This window comes from Fibroporia radiculosa, assembly GCF_000313525.1.
Source record: "Fibroporia radiculosa TFFH 294 genomic supercontigs, scaffold3773, whole genome shotgun sequence".
Classification (NCBI taxonomy): Eukaryota; Fungi; Basidiomycota; class Agaricomycetes; order Polyporales; family Fibroporiaceae; genus Fibroporia; species Fibroporia radiculosa.
In genome coordinates this window covers 71345-90187 of record NW_012133393.1, presented here as the reverse complement: position 1 = coordinate 90187, position 18843 = coordinate 71345, and the positions used below count along the sequence as shown (strand labels likewise).

At 53.8% G+C, this 18843-nt stretch overlaps 8 protein-coding genes across 8 annotated transcripts; 4 read left to right on the top strand and 4 right to left on the bottom strand.

The window, feature by feature from the left end:
• Nucleotides 1-682: 682 nt before the first annotated feature.
• On the top strand, nt 683-1907 carry FIBRA_05084 (uncharacterized protein; the record flags this gene model as incomplete). The annotated part of the gene is made up of 3 exons (XM_012326862.1): nt 683-736; nt 817-1620; nt 1674-1907. 3 exons carry the CDS (start codon nt 683-685, stop codon nt 1905-1907), a joined length of 1092 nt encoding a protein of 363 aa, XP_012182252.1.
• Nucleotides 1908-3826: 1919 nt separating this feature from the next.
• FIBRA_05083 (uncharacterized protein) lies at nt 3827-6974 on the top strand (the record flags this gene model as incomplete). Its single annotated transcript, XM_012326861.1, has 16 exons — nt 3827-3962; nt 4325-4424; nt 4474-4579; nt 4633-4821; nt 4882-4994; nt 5050-5294; nt 5350-5491; nt 5539-5706; nt 5773-5904; nt 5960-6022; nt 6085-6232; nt 6283-6391; nt 6447-6467; nt 6520-6640; nt 6700-6739; nt 6801-6974. 16 exons carry the CDS (start codon nt 3827-3829, stop codon nt 6972-6974), a joined length of 2007 nt encoding a protein of 668 aa, XP_012182251.1.
• Nucleotides 6975-7690: 716 nt separating this feature from the next.
• FIBRA_05082 (uncharacterized protein) lies at nt 7691-8733 on the bottom strand (the record flags this gene model as incomplete). Its single annotated transcript, XM_012326860.1, has 2 exons — nt 7691-8473; nt 8521-8733. 2 exons carry the CDS (start codon nt 8731-8733, stop codon nt 7691-7693), a joined length of 996 nt encoding a protein of 331 aa, XP_012182250.1.
• Nucleotides 8734-9562: 829 nt separating this feature from the next.
• Nucleotides 9563-10221, bottom strand: FIBRA_05081 (uncharacterized protein; the record flags this gene model as incomplete). The annotated part of the gene is made up of 2 exons (XM_012326859.1): nt 9563-9906; nt 9960-10221. The coding sequence occupies 2 exons, from the start codon at nt 10219-10221 to the stop codon at nt 9563-9565; spliced, it is 606 nt and encodes a 201-aa protein (XP_012182249.1).
• A 2094-nt stretch (nt 10222-12315) lies between these two features.
• Nucleotides 12316-13071, top strand: FIBRA_05080 (uncharacterized protein; the record flags this gene model as incomplete). Its single annotated transcript, XM_012326858.1, has 1 exon — nt 12316-13071. The coding sequence occupies one exon, from the start codon at nt 12316-12318 to the stop codon at nt 13069-13071; it is 756 nt and encodes a 251-aa protein (XP_012182248.1).
• A 528-nt stretch (nt 13072-13599) lies between these two features.
• FIBRA_05079 (uncharacterized protein) lies at nt 13600-15267 on the bottom strand (the record flags this gene model as incomplete). Its single annotated transcript, XM_012326857.1, has 1 exon — nt 13600-15267. The coding sequence occupies one exon, from the start codon at nt 15265-15267 to the stop codon at nt 13600-13602; it is 1668 nt and encodes a 555-aa protein (XP_012182247.1).
• A 576-nt stretch (nt 15268-15843) lies between these two features.
• FIBRA_05078 (uncharacterized protein) lies at nt 15844-16592 on the bottom strand (the record flags this gene model as incomplete). The annotated part of the gene is made up of 3 exons (XM_012326856.1): nt 15844-16164; nt 16223-16522; nt 16575-16592. 3 exons carry the CDS (start codon nt 16590-16592, stop codon nt 15844-15846), a joined length of 639 nt encoding a protein of 212 aa, XP_012182246.1.
• A 504-nt stretch (nt 16593-17096) lies between these two features.
• FIBRA_05077 (uncharacterized protein) lies at nt 17097-18497 on the top strand (the record flags this gene model as incomplete). The annotated part of the gene is made up of 5 exons (XM_012326855.1): nt 17097-17383; nt 17446-17567; nt 17627-18189; nt 18243-18353; nt 18405-18497. The coding sequence occupies 5 exons, from the start codon at nt 17097-17099 to the stop codon at nt 18495-18497; spliced, it is 1176 nt and encodes a 391-aa protein (XP_012182245.1).
• Nucleotides 18498-18843: the final 346 nt, after the last annotated feature.

Genomic DNA, 18843 nt, shown 5'->3' with positions numbered 1-18843 from the left:
TTTCCCCCCCCCCCCCCCCATCAAGGCGTAGCAAGACAACAAATGGCTACCTCACCGATCCAAGAATTCATTTTACCAGCCTTTGCTAAGATATCCTCCTCCTCCTTCTCTTCCTCCCAAGACTCCCTCCCAGATGCCACAATCTCAAGGCAACTTTTCAGGTTGCCGCACCGGACTAGATCTACGACCGCCGAATTAGCTCTTTTTCTGCTCGTCGGACCGAGTGGGCGGCGGCGGGATGGCTGACACTAACCCTCGGGCTCGGGGATATCCCGGAAAGGTACCAGGACCTTCCTTGGCCGGACCGGCCCGAGCGTCTGTGTGCCGACGAGGAAGTTGTTCGCGGCGTTTGCGAACGTGGCCTTGACAATTACCATGCTCACAAAAGGGTTGGCTCGTCGCCTTGCCATATCGCCCCCCCTCCACAGATAAAGTCGATACTTGCTTCGTGCTTGATCGCAGTGTCCTCAGTGTCCTCGCCCATCCACCCTCCGTCCCTGCATCATCCACTCTCCGCCCAAGTTACCGATCGCCACCGCCGAGGCAGTGCCTTCAACCGCCCACCTGCTAGTTCGTGTTTCAGCTCCATACATCAAGAACGCCTTCCCCCCAAGGGCGTACTTACATACGGGCTCTGATATTCATCTTTCCTTCTGCTCCTCCCCCAGCCACTAACGTCCCCATGTCTCTCATGTCCCCTCTCCCCGTCTATTCGTTCTCCCGCGAGACTACCTCGGTAAGTCTTCAACCCAACATTAAGACCGTATCAATGTTGATGGTTCATTCTGATGGCCCTCCCTCGACATGCATTGGCAGGCTGTGGAGACACAAGCTTGGATTGATGAATCGTCATCAGCAGCATCCATTTTGGAGATGGACTACGACAGCGATGACGACCTCGTTCAGGACGATTTGGTCCCACCTGCATATTGCCAGGACTCAACTTCACCGCCTTACACTCCCGTTCCTACAACCACGCACCTGCATGCGCTAGATGCACCAGGTCAGACTCCTTACCTCGAATCCATATCTGAAGACGACGACGACGACGACGAATACGACGATGACGACGCCACGCTCCATGAGGAACCCTTGATCGCCCCCGACGTACCTTTGAATCAGTCGCGCGCATCAATTGATTGTAGCTTGTTGGCATTCGCTCCGTATTTCGACGTATCCTGTCTGGACGCCCTGGACGATCTTCTCCTTTCTTCTCCAACGGACTCGTTTGCCAACGTGTGCTACGAACAATCCATCTACGAAGCTGACTGTAGCACATCGGACACGGAACCTGGGATGTCTGAGACGTCTTTCGCCGGCGAGGTTGAGCCTGAGACTCAACAAGAGGAAGTGGACACTCCAGCCAGGGTAGATGAGACTTCCGAAGATGCGGAACGTTGGAGGCCTACCCATGCTGGCATGGATTCATGGCAAACTCTCGCTGCGTTTTCAGAGTTCCACAAGGCATTAGGAGCTGCGCCAGATACCAACGAAGAGCCTATCAAGTTATCACCAAGGATAGAGGCATTTATAATGCCGACCTGGGAGGGGGACCAGGAGATAAAGACGACCTCTCTCGACGACATGCACGATATACAGACGGCACAACGGATTCAATTTGTGAGTACCATTTAGTTCCATTCATGGTTATAGGTCTTAATCTCCTCTATTAGACGAATCTCCCATGTGCCGCTAAGAGTACGCCGGCTTTGGAAAACCGAGCGTTGTACGATACGAATATGTATCCATTTTCACGCACTCTCCCTGATCCTACACAATCAGTACATTTCTTCCCCAAGTGGGCAGGGGAGCCGATACGGAAAGAGCGAGGAGCTCTCAAAGGGTCGACAAACGCTGTCCTGCGCGGTCTAGCGGGGCTCCGAGCGCGTTCTGGGTTGTTCCGGTAATTGGCTCATCTGCTCTGCGCTTTCCACTCCCTTTTTTGGCATTCGCATTCTCTCGGTGTTGTCCAGCTTACTGTCTTGCTGTGCTATCATCTGCACCTCATCACCCTCCCTGTTCCAGGCGTCTGTTCTCCTCACATCTTACGACACAACTGTCCATCTTGCATCGCATTGGCTCTCCTCACTCGTTCACCATCTACCATCGCCTTCGTTCACATGTGTTCGGTTTTCGTCAACGGAATTTCGTCTCTCCTCATCGCTGCTGTACGATGTACATCAGCTGGCTTTACGATGCGCACTCAGTATACGCGCCCGCTTGAACCCTATGCTATCTTCGTCTACTAGTGCTGCATTGCAGCGCCGCCCCACTCCCCCGATGCATCCCTGGTGGTGCTTGGTCGCGCATGTCGCGGACAGGTTTCGTTGTACAAAAGTGTTGTCAGTGCTCGGCCTACAGTGCCGAGCCGTCGTGCAGTGTACCATAATACGATCGCTACACGTGTCCATCCCTACTTACGCTTGTCTATTGCTACTCGTAATTGGCCTCCGCGTTATGGTATAATTGTCATCTGGATTTACTTCTACGAGCCACTGGGCTCGGCTCGTCCTACTGCTTCACCTGTGCTGCCTCAGATCACCCATACCCAACGTGTTATCCTCCGTCTTCCGGCGCAGTCCTCAAGAACTTGCTACTCTACGTGTACCGATGTGACTATCACCTCTTGTCTAATCTCCGTCAGCAGATTTTCATGGAACTTCATGCATGGGATGGGTAGGTTCTCCTGCTTCGGGCGCAGACTTTATGGACTTGTATTCGCTGCTTTGAGGAGCGCAGCCTTGGGCCTTTGGTGAGGTTTGTGGGCCAGCGGGAAAAGCTCGCATTTGCGCCGCACGAACACGACGCGTATTGAATGTATACTAAAAGCTCCTCGAGTTTACCCCCCAATTTCTCCCAGGGCTGTACTTGATGTCCTGACGAGCTCAAAGCATGGATCTCAAAGAGCATGGCCTAGATGAATATGAAATACTATGTGCAATTTGAGTAAATGGGCCACGTTCCAGAGGCCAAGGAGACGTACGTACGTATAACATGATCTTCCAGTACGTTGAGCTGACTGGTGGATCACTCATGGGCCATATCATATTGTCCGGTATTCTCAGGCCCATCGCCATGTCCATTCAACGACGAGCGGATGGTTTAAAAAGGATTGTGAGAAATATATTTGATCACATTACACGGATGTGCACGAGGAACGCTGGTTCACCGGTCATTGAGAAAACTAACGCAGAACGATAGTACGCCTTTAGTGTGGGGGAATGAGTCGCTGGATGGCAACGAGATTAAAGCCGTACTGATTGTGACCTCCTGTGCTCCCAGTCCCCCACTCCTCTCTGTGCTCATACACAAATTAACATTGGAGGGGCCCTGCTTCTAAACGTACTGTCCCACATGTTGTCGCGCCGTATTTGCATGGATCATGACTAGTGTGCTCGCAAGAGGAGTCATTCGTGCCGCAGCTGGTCAGTGGGCATCCTCTCGGTGCCGTCGTATCTCGTCGCCAGATGAGTTCACCGGGTTTGAAGGTGAAATATGCAGTATTCCTGAGCCGAGTCCTTTTGAAAGCTTCACGGTCGAATGCGCGTATCGCGATCGCCTGCGGTGAATGTGATGGAGCCGTATGTAACTGCCGAGCGCCCGTCAGCATCCCGCCCGAGCTGTCTGCCGTAGCCCGCACAGCAGCTCGTGGCCCCGACCTGTCCTATCTCATCACTCTCATGCCCTCGACCGTCTGACGAGTCTCGGTGTGCGATAAGCTCTTCTAATCTCTTGCTTAATCATGAGTAATAACGGAGGAGGGAGCGGAGAGCCTCGTCCTTATCACGGCTTGTCCGCGCGCACGTCTGTATCTTCACTGCGAGGCATGTCGCAGCTCTCCGGGGCCAGCACCCCCAGCGGCATCAAGACACCTCGGACGCCCGCCCTTCAGAGAGAAGAGGCGGACCTGTTGAGAGGAGACGTCGAGCAGCAGCAGGAGTACGGGACGATGCAGGCGCGAGGTGGGTGGTCGTTCTGGCTTGTCGAGGTTTTAGTGATGTCGTGGTTGTCCCACTTTTTGACCACCAACGGATTCTCCTCGGTGCTTGTTTTTGGTTCGGTTGTGAACCCGAGGCCTGGGTATATGCGCGGGTCTCTCACCTGCAACGACTTATCAGATATTCCAAACTCGGTCAGCCTGCATATACTCTGATGAGGCTGACTCGCGCTTGAGCGTTGCATATATGGTTGTGAATTTCAGGTTTGGAACCCAAAAAACATGCGCTGATTTATCTCAGCGTGGGCAGCGAAAGAATATACTCGTTTGACTCTGAAGAGGAGGTGTCGCGCATATGCTGACGCTCTCGCTCTTCCTCATGTTTAGATTCTGGAATTAAATCAACGCATAGGAGGACACCTACCTGGGCAAAAGTAAACTACTATATCCCTTCAACCGCTTGGATACCCAGATATTCATGGTCTCTGTACGTACTTTGTATGTTCTCCCATAAAATTCCGCTGATTAGCATGTAGCTTGGGTGGAGACGTGCTTTCGGGTCTAACGGTAGCATGTATGCTCATTCCGACAGCAATATCCTACGCCACGTCACTGGCGAAGTTGAGCCCCATAACTGGACTCGTACGTTCCTCGAAGCGACTTGGATCGTCGTCTGCTAATACCCCACGTCGCAGTTTTCCGCAGCCGTCCCGGGCCTCGTATATGCGCTGCTGGGCACGTCCCGCCAGCTGAATGTTTCACCGGAAGCTTCGCTCTCATTGCTCATCGGGCAAGCTATTGACGACTTTTTGCATGACCCACACTTCCAAAGCTTTGATCGCGAGACAATCGGCATTGCGGTGTCGACTGTGATCACGTTCCAGGTCAGTCCCATAGCATCTCCGCTTAGGGGCTATGCTAATAGTAGGAATGAACGCTTGTAGGTCGGGCTGCTCAGTCTTGCGCTGGGTCTCTTCCGGCTCGGATTCCTGGATGTTGTGCTCAGTCGTGCGTTGCTGCGGGGTTTTGTTTCGGCCATGGCCATCGTCATCATGATGTATGTGTTATCCACACATCTCATTAGTCCCGAAATGACCTCTGTTCCTGGTCAGCGAACAACTTATCCCGATGTTCGGCCTGGGGAAGTTGCAGCACGAATATCAATTGCATACGACACTAGATAAATTCATGTTCATCATCAACAATGTATGGACGCATGGCCACCAGCTCACCATGATTATCAGCTTTGGTGCTCTAGCCATCCTGGTCCTTGTGCGGACCCTGAAGGGCGCATTCAAACGATACCCTATCATTTATAGATTACCAGAGGTTCTAATCGTGGTCGTCTGCTCGTCGAGTAAGTCACCTCGAAAATGCATGGTTGTTCTGATTGAGTCAATGTCCCTCTACAGTAATGTCAGATGAATGGGACTGGGACGAACGAGGTGTAGATATTCTTGGGAGCGTTCCGATCAATACGGGTTCATCGTTAATCCAGTTCCCTCTGGGAAAGATGACGTTGCAATTCCTGCGGCGGACAACGTCCCTCTCAGTGTAAGAATCTCTGGACACTGACTGAGCTATGCTGACAGTGGCCCCAGTGTTTGTGTTATTATAGGCTTTCTTGATAGCATCGTCGCCGCCAAGCAAAATGCGGGGCTGTATGGTTACAGTATCAGTCCCAATCGCGAGCTCGTCGCACTTGGAGCTGGGAATCTTGCGGCGTCTTTTGTCCCCGGAACACTTCCGGCATTTGGGTCTATCACTCGGTGAGTCGATGAATGGGACACCTTGTGGCGGTTAAGGGGCAGTTTATTGACATCCCGTCACACAAGATCAAAGATCAACGGCGAAGTGGGTGCAAGAACACAGATGGCATCTATTATCTGCTCCGGAGTGGTCCTCCTAGCGGTATTTTACATTCTCCCATGGCTATATTACCTGCCAAAATGTGTTCTTGGCTCAGTGTAAGTGTTGCTTTCCTGCTCCGTAGGGTCATGCGCAGCTCAACAAGATGTCTAGAATTACGCTTGTGGTGTTCTCCCTGTTGGCAGAAGTCCCCCACGACCTCAGGTTCTACTGGGGGTGAGTGTGGCGCGTTCTTTGATTCTTTGACGGGACTTCTATCTCAAGCTCCCTGTCTCCAGACTTCGCAGTTGGGTGGATCTCTCCCTGATGGCCCTAACATTCGTTTTGACCATCTTCTGGAACTTGGAGATTGGTATTGCAGTGAGCTTAGTTATATCATTGCTTCTAGTTGTCCATCGTTCCTCCAAGACTCGCATGACAATTTTGGTACGACTGCATCATTCTTTATTATCAACAAGTCTTACCAACCGTCGTAGGGTCGTATTCCTGGGACGGATGTTTGGAAACCCGTAGATGAGAATCCTGAAGCACAGGAAGACGCTGCTGGTGTGCTAATTGTACGCATCAGAGAGAATTTAGATTTTGGTAAGCCTTTCCCTACGGTATTCGTGCGCTTCCACTCACGGTATCTATGTTTCAGCAAACACCGCGCAGCTGAAAGGTATTAGTCATTGGCCTTCTGAACGCCTCTGTGGCTGAAATTGTGCTATTAGAGCGTCTGCGCCGACTGGAATTGTATGGCGTCAATAAGCATCACCCGTCGGACGAGCCAAGTCGAGAAAATGCTAGTGTGCTTGTCTTCCACCTGGCAGATGTGGATAGCGTCGATGCCTCGTGCGTAGCACCCATCTTCCACATCTTGTGCACATCTCTCACGTCTGTCGGACTTGCAGTGCCGCCCAGATATTCTACGAGCTAGTCGAGACATATCAGGTCCGTCCGTTCTTCGCTTTGTATTTTTGGCGCTCGCTAACGTCGGGCCCGCATGCTGCAGAGTCGGGGGGTGGGTCTGTACGTTACGCACCTGAAGGGTCGTCCGCGTGCGGTCTTTAAGCGGGCCGGGATCGTCAAGTTGCTGGGCGATGATGCGTTCTGCAAGGACGTCGCGAGCGCGATGGTCCGCATCGAGCAGGCTACGCGGAGCCGGCAGGAGCAAGAGCGGTGGTAGTGGCGGGGCGCATGCCTGTGACGACATATTTCCTTACGACCTAATGCTCGTATGATGTATGAGATATTTCGGGACGGAGCGACCCAATGCAGCGTCCATGACGACAATCTATCGCATTGATGTGTTCCGAGAGCGTGCGGTGTTGCAGTCAATGGATCGCCTGGGAGCATTCCTGCCCATCCACACGGCGGCACCATGAGGCTACGGGAGGTTTGATGGCACCAGCCATGGGCATTTGGGATCGCAGGGTAGCAATCGCGCACCGTCTATTTTGGCATTGGCAAGCGACCAGGCATGGGGAGCGGACGCCGTGTGGCCCGATGAGTCATGGCCGGCATTCACACACGCGCAGGGGCGATGTAATACGCAGCAGCGATAAGTAAACGTACATGCACACAGTCAAAGACAGCGTGTGGTGCACCAATATATGGTACAGGGAACGAAGATAATAAAAACGAAAAAAAAGATAAATGAGCGCTTGTGGGTGTCCAATGCAGCACGGGGAACGAAGATGTACAAGTACAGTCGTCAGTGATCGTGAGGGGTGCCGTGGAGATGATAAATGAGTAGATGAAGTTATCGATGTCCGCAGAAAAACCATCTATGCCGCTCGCCGGGGAAACTTAAACGTCCTGCCAAAGGGGACGCGCAGAGATATGCAGTGGTGTGGTGGGGTACTCGGGAGCGTGAGTGCGTCGCTCGAAAAGCGGGAAATTCTAATCTTTGGGCACGCGCGTCGGTATCGGGGATAAGGCGGAGGGCGGGCTGGGGCTCACCTCAGCGGGACTCAGGATCTTGCTCGCGGTGTCAACGGGGACATCCGGGCGCGGCCTCGGGCCTCTTACGCGGCGTGGGACAGGTCTTGCACGGACGGGCCGAAGGGGCTCCTCAACAGACTCCCAGCACAGTGAGTCGAATGCCTGCCATGGGTCTGCCAGAACGTCTTCGTCAATTCCCTCGAGACAATAATCGAGTTCCACAGGCTCGAGAACGACGGCAACGCAGTCGGCTTCGGACTGCGCGGAATGTGAAGTCTGCGAACGCAGAGACGTGGAGGAGGACAGAGTTAGCTTGGCATCGTCGTCGCAGATCGAGGACGGAGCAGTGGAGGTGGTGGACTGCTTGCGATTGTGAATAAATAGGGATGAGGAGTGTGAGAATACTGAGCTCGTGGAGCTGCAAGACATAGGGCTATTAGGGTGAGGGTCGTCTGCCAGGGGCACTTCTGGTTCACTGTCGCCGTAACGACTTTCTTCTTCAATATCGTCTGGCACTGGACTGATAGTGGCTTGGACACTCCTCGCAGAAGAAGGCTCGTCACCCAAAGGCGTGAAGAGGAATCCCCTCTGAGTCGAGTCCCACTCTGCGGTGAAGGTAAGCGAGGTCGAAGGACCTGGTGTGGTTGGTGGCATCGGAGACGCGGGCAGGACCAAGTGTACGCCTTTCAACATTGCTCGTCGTCGCATCTTCTTGATATTCAAAGGTGCCACCGGGGCCGCCTGGAGTACAAGTCAGCACAAAGTACGGCAGACTATCCATGACATACAGATATGATCTTCCTGGAGATATCAACCCTCTGGTTAGTGACTTCACGCAGTCGTGAACCATTTGTCCTTCGCCCGAGGACAGGGGAATCGACCATGCTCCAGGCATTATCCGTGCTCGACGGAGACGACACAAGATCAACGAAAAGCTCAGGTCGCGCGGCGACCATGTCCAGCGAACCCTCGAAACGTCGTCGGTGGGCCATTGCAGGCATGGCAAGCAAGGCAATAAAAAAGGAGGACGGATAACAATCCGGGCCGAAGGGCAAAAGAGAACGAAGAAAGGCGAAGGCAAGAAAGGACCCACTTGGAAAAGGAACCCTATAGATATGGGCCCGGTGAAGATCACAGGAAGGCACGACACAAGAAGTGACAGATGATGGGCGCGGTAGCGACCAGCGAGGGAAGAGAAGTTGTCTGCCTGTTTAAATACGACACTCGAGTGGCGCGGTGCCTCGCGTCTAGCACATTGTCAATGTTCAACATAGGATGCTGCGCCATTGTTCGATACTTCAAGAACAAAGGATGGCTACAAAGGCAACCGTGAGGTCGCAGCCCGCGGTAGACTGACGAAATATCAGCCACATCTGTGCATTGTGGCAACCTGGCTCGAGCCAATGCATGATCACATGATTGTCACACGTCGAGGTAGCCTCTCGACGGTGCATGATGGGCGTGGAACCTGTGACGGCATGTCCATCAGAGTAAATACGGACAGAAGTATATTCAGCAGAGCCTCCGGAATGGGTACCAAATGAAGGGCGCACCGGGCCACTGGGGGGTCGGGATTGACTTGTGACAGACATTAGCGCGCAGAGGCGCGGAGCCAGACATGAGCAGACATGCGAAATGCAGCGTGTGTGCGCACCACTTGACAGGAGTAAACAGGCAGTGATCTCATCAGAACGAAGCAACCCAACACGATACTCGGCACAGCGTAGGAGGTGGTCGTATAAGCGATGGGGAACCAAACTGATTGATAGTAGAACATACGATTGAGACGCTTGGCCAGAAATTGTTAATCGGGAAATTCACGCCGGCATCTCAAGGAGAACGTAATATTCTACCCAAGGAAATCGCACTCCTGCCCTCGGCCATTAGGACCGCCTCTCCCAGCGCACCCCACGAGTCTTCGTCCAGCTTGCGCCATTTGTCTTTCCTGTCCTCCCTCCTGTCTGCTCGAGAGCCTAGTTTGATAATCCGAGGTTTATAACGCTCTGAATCCTGGGGCAACTGAGGATTCCACCACTGTCTCTCGAGAATACTACCGGCTTTGATGTCCCGGAAGCGGGGATGCTCCTTCTGCAGAAAATTCAGATTACGAGTGAGGCGGTGCGGCAGACCACGCGATTGGGCAGAGACGAGCAGGAGAGATAGAGTGTTGTCGGCTACGCACCCAACGCAGTCAGGTTACGCGCTGATGAAACAGAAGGTTACTTACTTCTTTGCTCCCACGCGCTGTACCAGTGCCGGAGATGTTTGCGTTCGTGAGCATCAAGCCCCCGGTCTTCCAATCTGTGGAGAACCTGCGCGGCACCGGAAAATGTTGGTCTCCATAGCTCTCGCAGCCGCTGTGCAGCAGACCGTTTGTTTAGCACTGATGCAGCCAACGTTCGCAAGAAGAGCCGATAGAGACTAGTGAACGCCTTGGGCAACCTGCCCGACGCCACAGCCACAGGACTAGCTACAGCCTCTCGAGGCATGCTATGCCCACAAAGCGAACGACACAGTACACAGCAAGCTGAGACAGAGACCTGCTTAAATGCGCACTTGCAGCGAAGGTGGAAGATGGGTGCAGCCTGAAGCGCCAACCCTGGTTTACCACGACAAGTCCTCGGATAAGTCCCCAAGTATTCATCCAGCGCAGGTTATCGGCAAAACATATGATTGGACGCCACCGCGCACTCTCTCCAGAAAAGGCAGCTGCCATCGTCGTGGCGGTCTCGCTTCCACATCGCTTGACGCTCTAACACTAGGTTTAGTTTCACTACAGCAATCTCAAAATCAATATACTGCCGCCCTTGAGAAATACAATGGATCATGGGTGGAACAGGCTGGTGCTAGTACCATGGCGGTTCGGGTGTTGCCCGGGTGTTTCCCCGTGTGAGTTGACTTCTTCCTCGAGTTGGTGATGACTGGACTCAGACAGTATATTCATCCCTCTCAAAAGGAGCTTATTGTGACAATGTCAAGTCATATGCCAAACAAAAAAATCACCCGCGCTACTGGTATCAATGAACCGTACATAAATTGTACAGAATTTCGCCATTATTTTTATCTCTGCTATCCTCAATGAGTGCAACCCAACACTGAGCGGCCTGCCACCTAGAGCATCAAGCTGCCATCAGCCGAGGTGCCACCATGCTCCATTGTATTTTCCCAAGGGTGGCACATCGATTTTGAGATTGCTTTAAAAGCACCACTTACTACACGCTCAATGTGTACAAACTCTATCACCAGCCTCGGGGTTCAAGCTGTCTGTCCAACGCAAAGCGCGGTGAAGCGAGACCATCGGCAGCAGGGCGACAACTTTGACACGTCGTGCGAACCAGTGAGTCTCATCTCGCGCGCTCAGTATAATTCTATCAGAGACCAGTGTGCTCTAAAAATCGTAGGGAATATGCTTGCCCGGGAAGAGTATCATGCGGTCTTCTTTCCGGCATCAGCGGATCACATGCAAAATGGTAAAGCTATTGCATACGCTTCAGAAACAGCCTTGTCTGGTAGCGCCACCATGCCAGCCCCAAGCTCAGGTGCCCGGGCTCTGACCGAGCGGCTCAGTCCCTTTTCATCGTCCTATTTTTAGGGCATAGGCTAGATGCTTGTGTGGGACCGGTACAGGACCGAAGTGCCCGTCCAATATGCACTCGGCGCACCGCTTCAAATGCCCCCCCGCCCCTTGGGCCCGGACTCCGCGAATATACGACACAGTCCTCTCTCTACTCATCCCGCTCGCGACCAGAATGCTTACCGCGGGCCTTCATTTGTCCAAGCAGAGTAGATTTTCAGAGGTCACCACGGTCCGATGAACCCCACGTCGACTGTGTATCCCTACGTTCATACTGTTGGCACCTAGCGACCTTTGCTGAAACTCATAGACGTTCATAGCGGTGACGTCGTCATAACAAGGTTGATGTGTGCTAGGCAACGAAGTTACACTACATCGGAGCGCCGCGGCCGGCTCCACAGGATGCAAGCCGCATGTCATAAAACAAGGTTTGGCGCTCTCCGCGAGACCACAAGAACTCGTGCCATGAGCGTGCGGGCCTTTATCCTAGACGCTATCTCATATCTACCGGGGATTTGGGCGGTCATATGAGGTCCACTCTCGCCTTGTCAATGTCCGGGGCCGCCGGGCGTGGGATTCAGTTGGATATCCTCTGTGCGTTCGTTTCCTTCCGGGGTCTTGATCCGTTCTCTAGACGTTCATTCTCAATGTTGCGATAGCCTATTGGTCTGGGGCCAAGTTGCCGGTTCGTTCAGCCCAACAACATCGATTCCGAGGACATCATGTTTCATTCCTCGCCGCATGCGGCAGTGTACCGTGTGGTAGGGTGTAGTCATGCCAGAAGCACAAAGCACCTCCACGACTCATCACTGTGTGAATATTCTGCTTTACTAGATCTCCCACATCGTGCTCGCACAGACAAAGCAAGATATCTGGGTGGCCAAGGCCAAGGCACCAATGATACGGTATAAAACTAACAGCGAAGTGCACATTGATTTATCGGATCGACGTCTGACTACAGCTGTCCAACTTAGCCCACCCGCCCTGCAAAGCGAATTCGGGATTCATTATGAATGCGCAGCAGACACAGCTTCCCAGCGTACACTTAGTCGATATACCACCACAGGGGGCGCAGCAGAAGCAGCAAGAACTGCCAATTGTCAACGGGGTCAGTCCACTCACTACACAACTCTATGCCAAACCATTCACAGCATCGCCACAGATCATTCCATACACTGAGGCAAGAAGGGATGGTTCAGCCTGCTCAGCCACGCCCTTCAGCCCATTCCTCATCCACAGCGGCACAGACCCATCCGCCGACGACACAGGCACCTGGACGTCCATCTCCGACACTCGCACCTCGTCGTCTTCGTACTGGGAGCCCGATCCCCATGGCGACGCGCCAAATACCGACACCGAGCCCTCCGAGCTGCGCGAGTCGTTCAGCTTCCGCGGCGCGCAGTACGACGTCCAGCGCACCATCCTCCGTCCAAACCCGCGCTTCGCCCTCCCACCGCGGTCGAGCGCGCCCGGACCTCCCGCGCCTCTCCAGCGCGATTCTGCGGCAGGGGACGCCACAGACGCGGACGACGCGCCCCGCGAGATGCCGCCGAGGGACGCGGCGGCGCGCGGGGTGAAGCGGGTCACGGAGTGGCGCAACTTTGAGGAGGACGTCGCGTTCCGCGAGCACGAGTACCTGCTCGAGCAGGCGGGCTGCGGCCGCGTCGAGATCTGGGTGACCGAGGAGCGCCGGCAGCAGAACGGGCGGGAGGGCGAGGGCCGGCCGCGCGTGTTCTTTCCTCTTCTCAGCCCAAGCACCAGGTGAGACGTCTGCGCCCGGGTGGGCTGTCGCGGCTGGGATAGATTTTTATACAGTTTGTGGTCGTTATCTCCCGAGTAACCCGCTTGCGGATTGTTGTAGTTTCGCCGCCCTTTGTTGTTCGGATGCCTCCCTGTTTAGGCTCCTTTGTCCGCACTTGGGCCACGGCGCATGTAGTTGTGCAGTCGACTCAGTCTGCCTGCAATATATATTGCATATCATCGCGAGCCGTACACCATTGCATGTATAACACAAAAGCAGTCCAGGGATACGGCACACGGCCGAGGTACGGTCCGTCACAATGTATGACCAGCGATATGAGCGGTGTGCTATCGAATAATCTTTAGAACCAGCCTACACGAGCACAACAACAATGGGCTTTGGTAATTTTCTCAGTAGAGGTGAGCATGGGAACGAAGTACTACACTACACAGTGGGTGACAGCCCAAAAAGAACATAAAAAAAACCAAGAGAGTAGAGGAGGAATCTACGGAGCAGCATCAGCTACCGCGCATGGCCGATCATGCGCACTTACTATTGTACACCCGCCATCCCTTTCGTGGCAGGGTACGCGCCCGGTGGGCCAGCGACTGCCAAAGGCATAAACGAGGAGTACGGCATGGCCGGATGAGGGGGGTGGTACATCGCGATAGCGGCCGCATACGCGCGCCACTGCTGCGCCTGCATCTGTTGCTGGATGTGCATCTGCACGGGATCGACAGGCGGGGGTGGATAAAGTGCAGAAAACGGCGACAGCGGCACGCCTGTAGGGGGCGGCGGGAACATGAGCGCGCTCGCACTCTGCGGGGTCTGCGGGCCGAAACTCGACAGAGATGTTGCGGGCGAAAACGTGGTAGAGCTGCACGCAGACGTCGATCCTGTCATCGAGCTCGTACTACTCGACGACCGCTTATGTCCACTTTTCTGCGCGCGTTTGCTCGTGGGGCGTGCGGGGGTCGTCGGATTGGCGCTGGGAAGACCCGCAATCCAGCCGTCGTCGTTGCTCAGGGAAGACTCAGATCCTCGGACCCACCCATCAACAGCATCAGGGGAGCCAGCTTCTGCTCGCGTCGGCGCAGGACAGCCACCTTGATCGTTTGACTTCTCTTTCGACTTGACCGTCTGAGAAGCAGGACCGGCTGGAGACTTATCCTCCGACTCCTTTCCTGCTCTTCCTCCCGCCTTCTTACCATTCCACCGCCCAGATCGCAGTCGATCCACAATTTCCCTCGTCTTTGATGTGTTGCGTGATCTCGCACGAACAGAGCCCGATCCATCCGAGAGAAACGCCGGCAGCAGGTCTGCGGACGCTCGACGAGAAGCGGCATTGCGCGACAGCGCAGGGTCTGCAGCTTGACTGTATGGGGACGCACCGGTAACCGGATGGTAAAACCCATCCCCATCCTTCTGCAGCGGTAGCTGAAGTTTAGGCGGAGAGGCTGCTGGATTGTTCGGGATCAAAGACGGGAACGCAAACTCGTACGTGGGAGATGGCGAACGCAGGCCCGAACCGGAGCTTGACGACGGAGACGAGGTTGGGATGGTTGGTATAAACGACATGGCAGACGCATTCAGCTGCTTGTTGGAGTGAGGCGATGCAAGTCCTGCTCGGGGCGTCGACGGCAGAGGGTCCGACTCAACCGAGAGCTCGGATTCGGTTAAATCAACGACGTCCGAATTCGGGCTGTCCAATAGGTTGAGATCCCACATCTTGCTTTCTCGTCCCGGAGTGCTAAGCGTGATATTCTCCAAGGGCATTGTCAATCGCTCCAACACCCCGCCCAACAACGCTTGCACCTGGTCGTTCCAGCGCTCCTGCGACACCGGTAGGTCCTCCTCGCCGAGTGTGCCGCTGGAAGGGGGTTCGGACGTAGCTGCGACAGGGATGTGTTCGATACCCACAGATTCCTCGTATAGCCGTAGCACCTGCTCAGCCCCCCTGACCCCCACAAGACTGGAGCTGAGCTCTAAGTCTTCCGGCGAGACCTTCGCCACCCATTCCTTATGCCTAGTGCGATAGAGCAAGTCATGGTAGTGAGGTGGCCTGGGATGCAAACCAGCGACCGGTTTGGCTGGGGACGATCGCGGACGCTTCTTGGGATAGGCCCAGGAGATGGTGCGATAGGACACCTTCCATGTGCCCACTGGAGCCGCCGACCGTATTCGAGCGTTTGAGGCAGCGTCTGGGCCGCTGCCAGACATCAGGCCGAAGACAATGAGGGTGGTCGAATCGACGAACTCGAGAAAGCAAAACAAAGCAAGTGAGAGGGTGGACACGTCAAGTGGCAGGGAGTGGTGGAGAGTGGTGCTCCCAGGGCTCTAACACCGCCTCCGTTCTAGACCGAGCCAGTGCACAGAGGATGAGAACAAAGACGACGATGAGTATAATGGAGCCTGAGGTTGCTGGCTATGGCTTATCAGTTGGGAATCGAGAGCATGTGTTCGTCGACCACGGAGGAAAACGCCTTGCTGCCGTCAGTCGCTGCAATTAGATAAGCGGGTGCAGGCCCTCGTGTTTGTTGCCGGTGATAGACAGTGCAGTGCGTGAAGGGCGACGACGACAGCCCGTCGTCGGGTGGAGAACGGCGCAAAGAATCAAGTCGTCGGCGAGGACGACAGTGACGACAAAGGCGGCGACGAGTCAGAGTAGCGGACCTTACATAAGCACGGGTTAATAAGCACCGACTTGCCCCAAAATGGCGAATCCCGCCAAGCGCAAGATAATAGATTCAACATGGAAATACGGTACAGATGGTAAATAATGCGACAAAAACGAGATCAGTCATCCCACTGCGGCAACGGTGGGCGGGGCGGCAGTCTACTGCGAAGCGGCTTGCCTTGCAATTTCTCGTAATCGCTCAGATATCGACCGGCCTCGCGTGTCAGACACCTTTGCCTAAAGGCCTGGAGCTCATCAGACGCTACCTGCTGCCTTTGAGGCTCAGTTGCGATTCTCCGATCACGAGTAAGTGGGTCAGCGTGTACGTCTTTCGAGTTTTGTGGCCGGTTGAAGCGATTGAGCAAAGCTTCGACACTTTCCGCAGCCGACAGAGGAGCATTTGACACCGCCCGAAGATGAGAGTATGCATTTGTCAGTCGCTACGAACAAGATACATCAGACACGGAGTGAGATAATTCCCGGTAAGTGATCACTTACAGAACTCTGACCAAGATCAGTCTCTTGTCTGTTCGCGCCACGGCATTTACTTGGAATTGGCGGACGTCGGGACTTGGGCTTCAGAAACGCTTTCGTAGGACTTGGTGCCGGAGCTTCATAATCTGCGGATAGAGAGATGTCACCAAACCCGGAAATGGTGTATTCATCATCACTGTTATTCGCGTCGTCGATTTCAGATAATTTCTGGACAGATGTCTCGCCGTGAGAAGCGAGTTGGGTGGACGATAGGCCGTGTTTATCATTCTTTCGATTCGATCTCACACAAGAATTTCCCTTGGACTACAACAAGACGTCAGCACAGTAAGCGGATGCCAAGGGAAGACAGACGTACAGCACTGCGTTGAGACATGACGGTAGACAAATTGAAGTCGGCATATGCTCAGTGGAGAAACTACTTACTTTTATATCGACCATCGAGCCACAGTCTCGACAAAGCGTGAGCTACGTCGCGCCACAATCGCGCTCGAACAAAGCAACACTATTATTGGGGCGAAACCTTTCCGGCTAGTCCGATGGCAGATATCCGATTAACGTTTGCGCCTCTTCCTCCCCAGCTGTCTTCATGCTGGAGAACAGAGATCTCGAGGATATCGAGCGTTGAATCCCGTGGTCGTACCTCAATCTCGACACGGAGACAAGTGAGTAATCTTGATTTTCAAGGTCAAGCGGCTCGTCGGTGCCTGTGGCCAAGCTGTGGTTCAGCCTGTGGCTGGACACGAAAGAGCCACGTGATCGTGACTCGACGCGCCGCATGCCAACGCGTTTCCCGGAGACCACTGCAAACTGCTACTCTCACTCGCGGAATCTGCTTGTTGTTCTACAGTCAACCATTGATTTTGACACTGCATAGATAATGGAAATAAACGCGCTGCAACACAAGCCACATAATACCTCAACCCATCGACTACTCTATCGTGGAGCTCTTTCTCTTCCCGACTCGCATATGCTTTTGGACGGGCTAAGCTTCACTGTTAGTTCACATACTGGAGAAAGCTCTTCTACTACTTATGGGGTAGATCTTTTAAATAACCCCCTCACGCTGGCGCTGGAGAGTATGCGCGGTCGGAACCTCCACTTCCTAGGTACTGCTAGCCTATCAGAGGTGTGGATTGACGCAAAGAGTGACGGAGTGGTTAGCGTGTGAGTACACAGGTTCATTTGCGGCGTATATGTGGCTTAATTGACACTCCGTTCGTGCAAAGAGACATTCATCCACAGGCTGCTTTGAGTCGGATGTACTTCGAGGCGCTGTTTTGCCTAGAGGGTAGCATGACACTTGACGGAAAAAGCGAGTATGGCATGCGGGTTAGCTTGAGCGATAGTGGTATGTCATTTTCGAGTATGGAATGTGACGACCGAGTGATAGCACTCCGCTTGCTCCAGATGATTCGGACGCATCCGACATTCTCATATATGCCCAACTACCACCGAACGGCCCTGTACCCGCATACGGCGCGTTAGATCTTCCTTCAACGTCGACCTCTGCACCAAATTCTCTCCGCCTCATTGCAGCGCGCATCCTTCCCGGCCCTCCCCCCGCGCCCGCACCTCCCCGGCCGAGACCCGACGACCCTACCCCGCGTTTACCACCCTCTGCTTCAAAACGAAAACGCGACCAGTCGCCATCTGATGAAAGGAAACGGACGAAATCGGGCAGAGAATCCAGTAGCAAGACCAAGGGAAAGGCTCTCGAGATCAGCGAGGATGCAGAGACTCTGAGGCTAGCGAGAGAAACGATGAGGCGATTACCAAAGCCCGGCACATCTGTGTCACGCATTGCGGGAGGAAGAACAGCGTCAAGGACGAAGGATTCTAAGGAGTTCAAAATTCCAAAAGTGCCCCACCGAACGTCAAAAGCTGATGTGAAGGCACATGGGGAAGGCTTTGGGTCTTCTAGCTCTCAGCCGCTAGAGGATCCGGAAGAACAGGGAAAAGCGAACAAACTGGTGCGCCTTCCTCTCATCGCGCCCATAGATGTCTCATGCCATCGTACTCGCAGGTGATTAAACAAGCGACCGTACTCTGCTTGGCCGACTATTCGATTGCGAAAGAAAATCCCGAGTACAAGGCTATCTATAACGCTATATATCAAGGCGTGTGCTTCGCTATGGTGAGTATACGCGTGAATTTTCTGGTCTGCTCGTCTTCATGGACTCTGCAGCGAGCACAGATGCGTACTGCCCCCGTCAACACTTGGATGGTTTACAGATTAGTCGATTCACACGCAAAGATGTATGTTCAAGTAGATGAATAATCGATCTACGCTGCAATTGGTTTCGGCGACTCGACCTACTTCCGGCAGCGTTGTGTCAAGGTGTAGTGACTCAACATTCCTCGCCAAGTTGTGGTTGTAGACTGTCTCCAGTGCCATAACTTACGATCCTACAATAATGATCTGCAGACCTGCAGCAACTTGACGAAACGCATCAATGAGGGCATCACGCCTTGGGGAAGATATCACATGTGAAGGATGTTGGACCACATGATGGCGGGAACCTTCTCACAAAATTTCTCCACTTGCTCTTTCATCTAGATCCTTGAGCAACTCCCATCAAATGCCAGTCAATTCGCTACCAGGTCATGGCCCAAAGGACCGAATA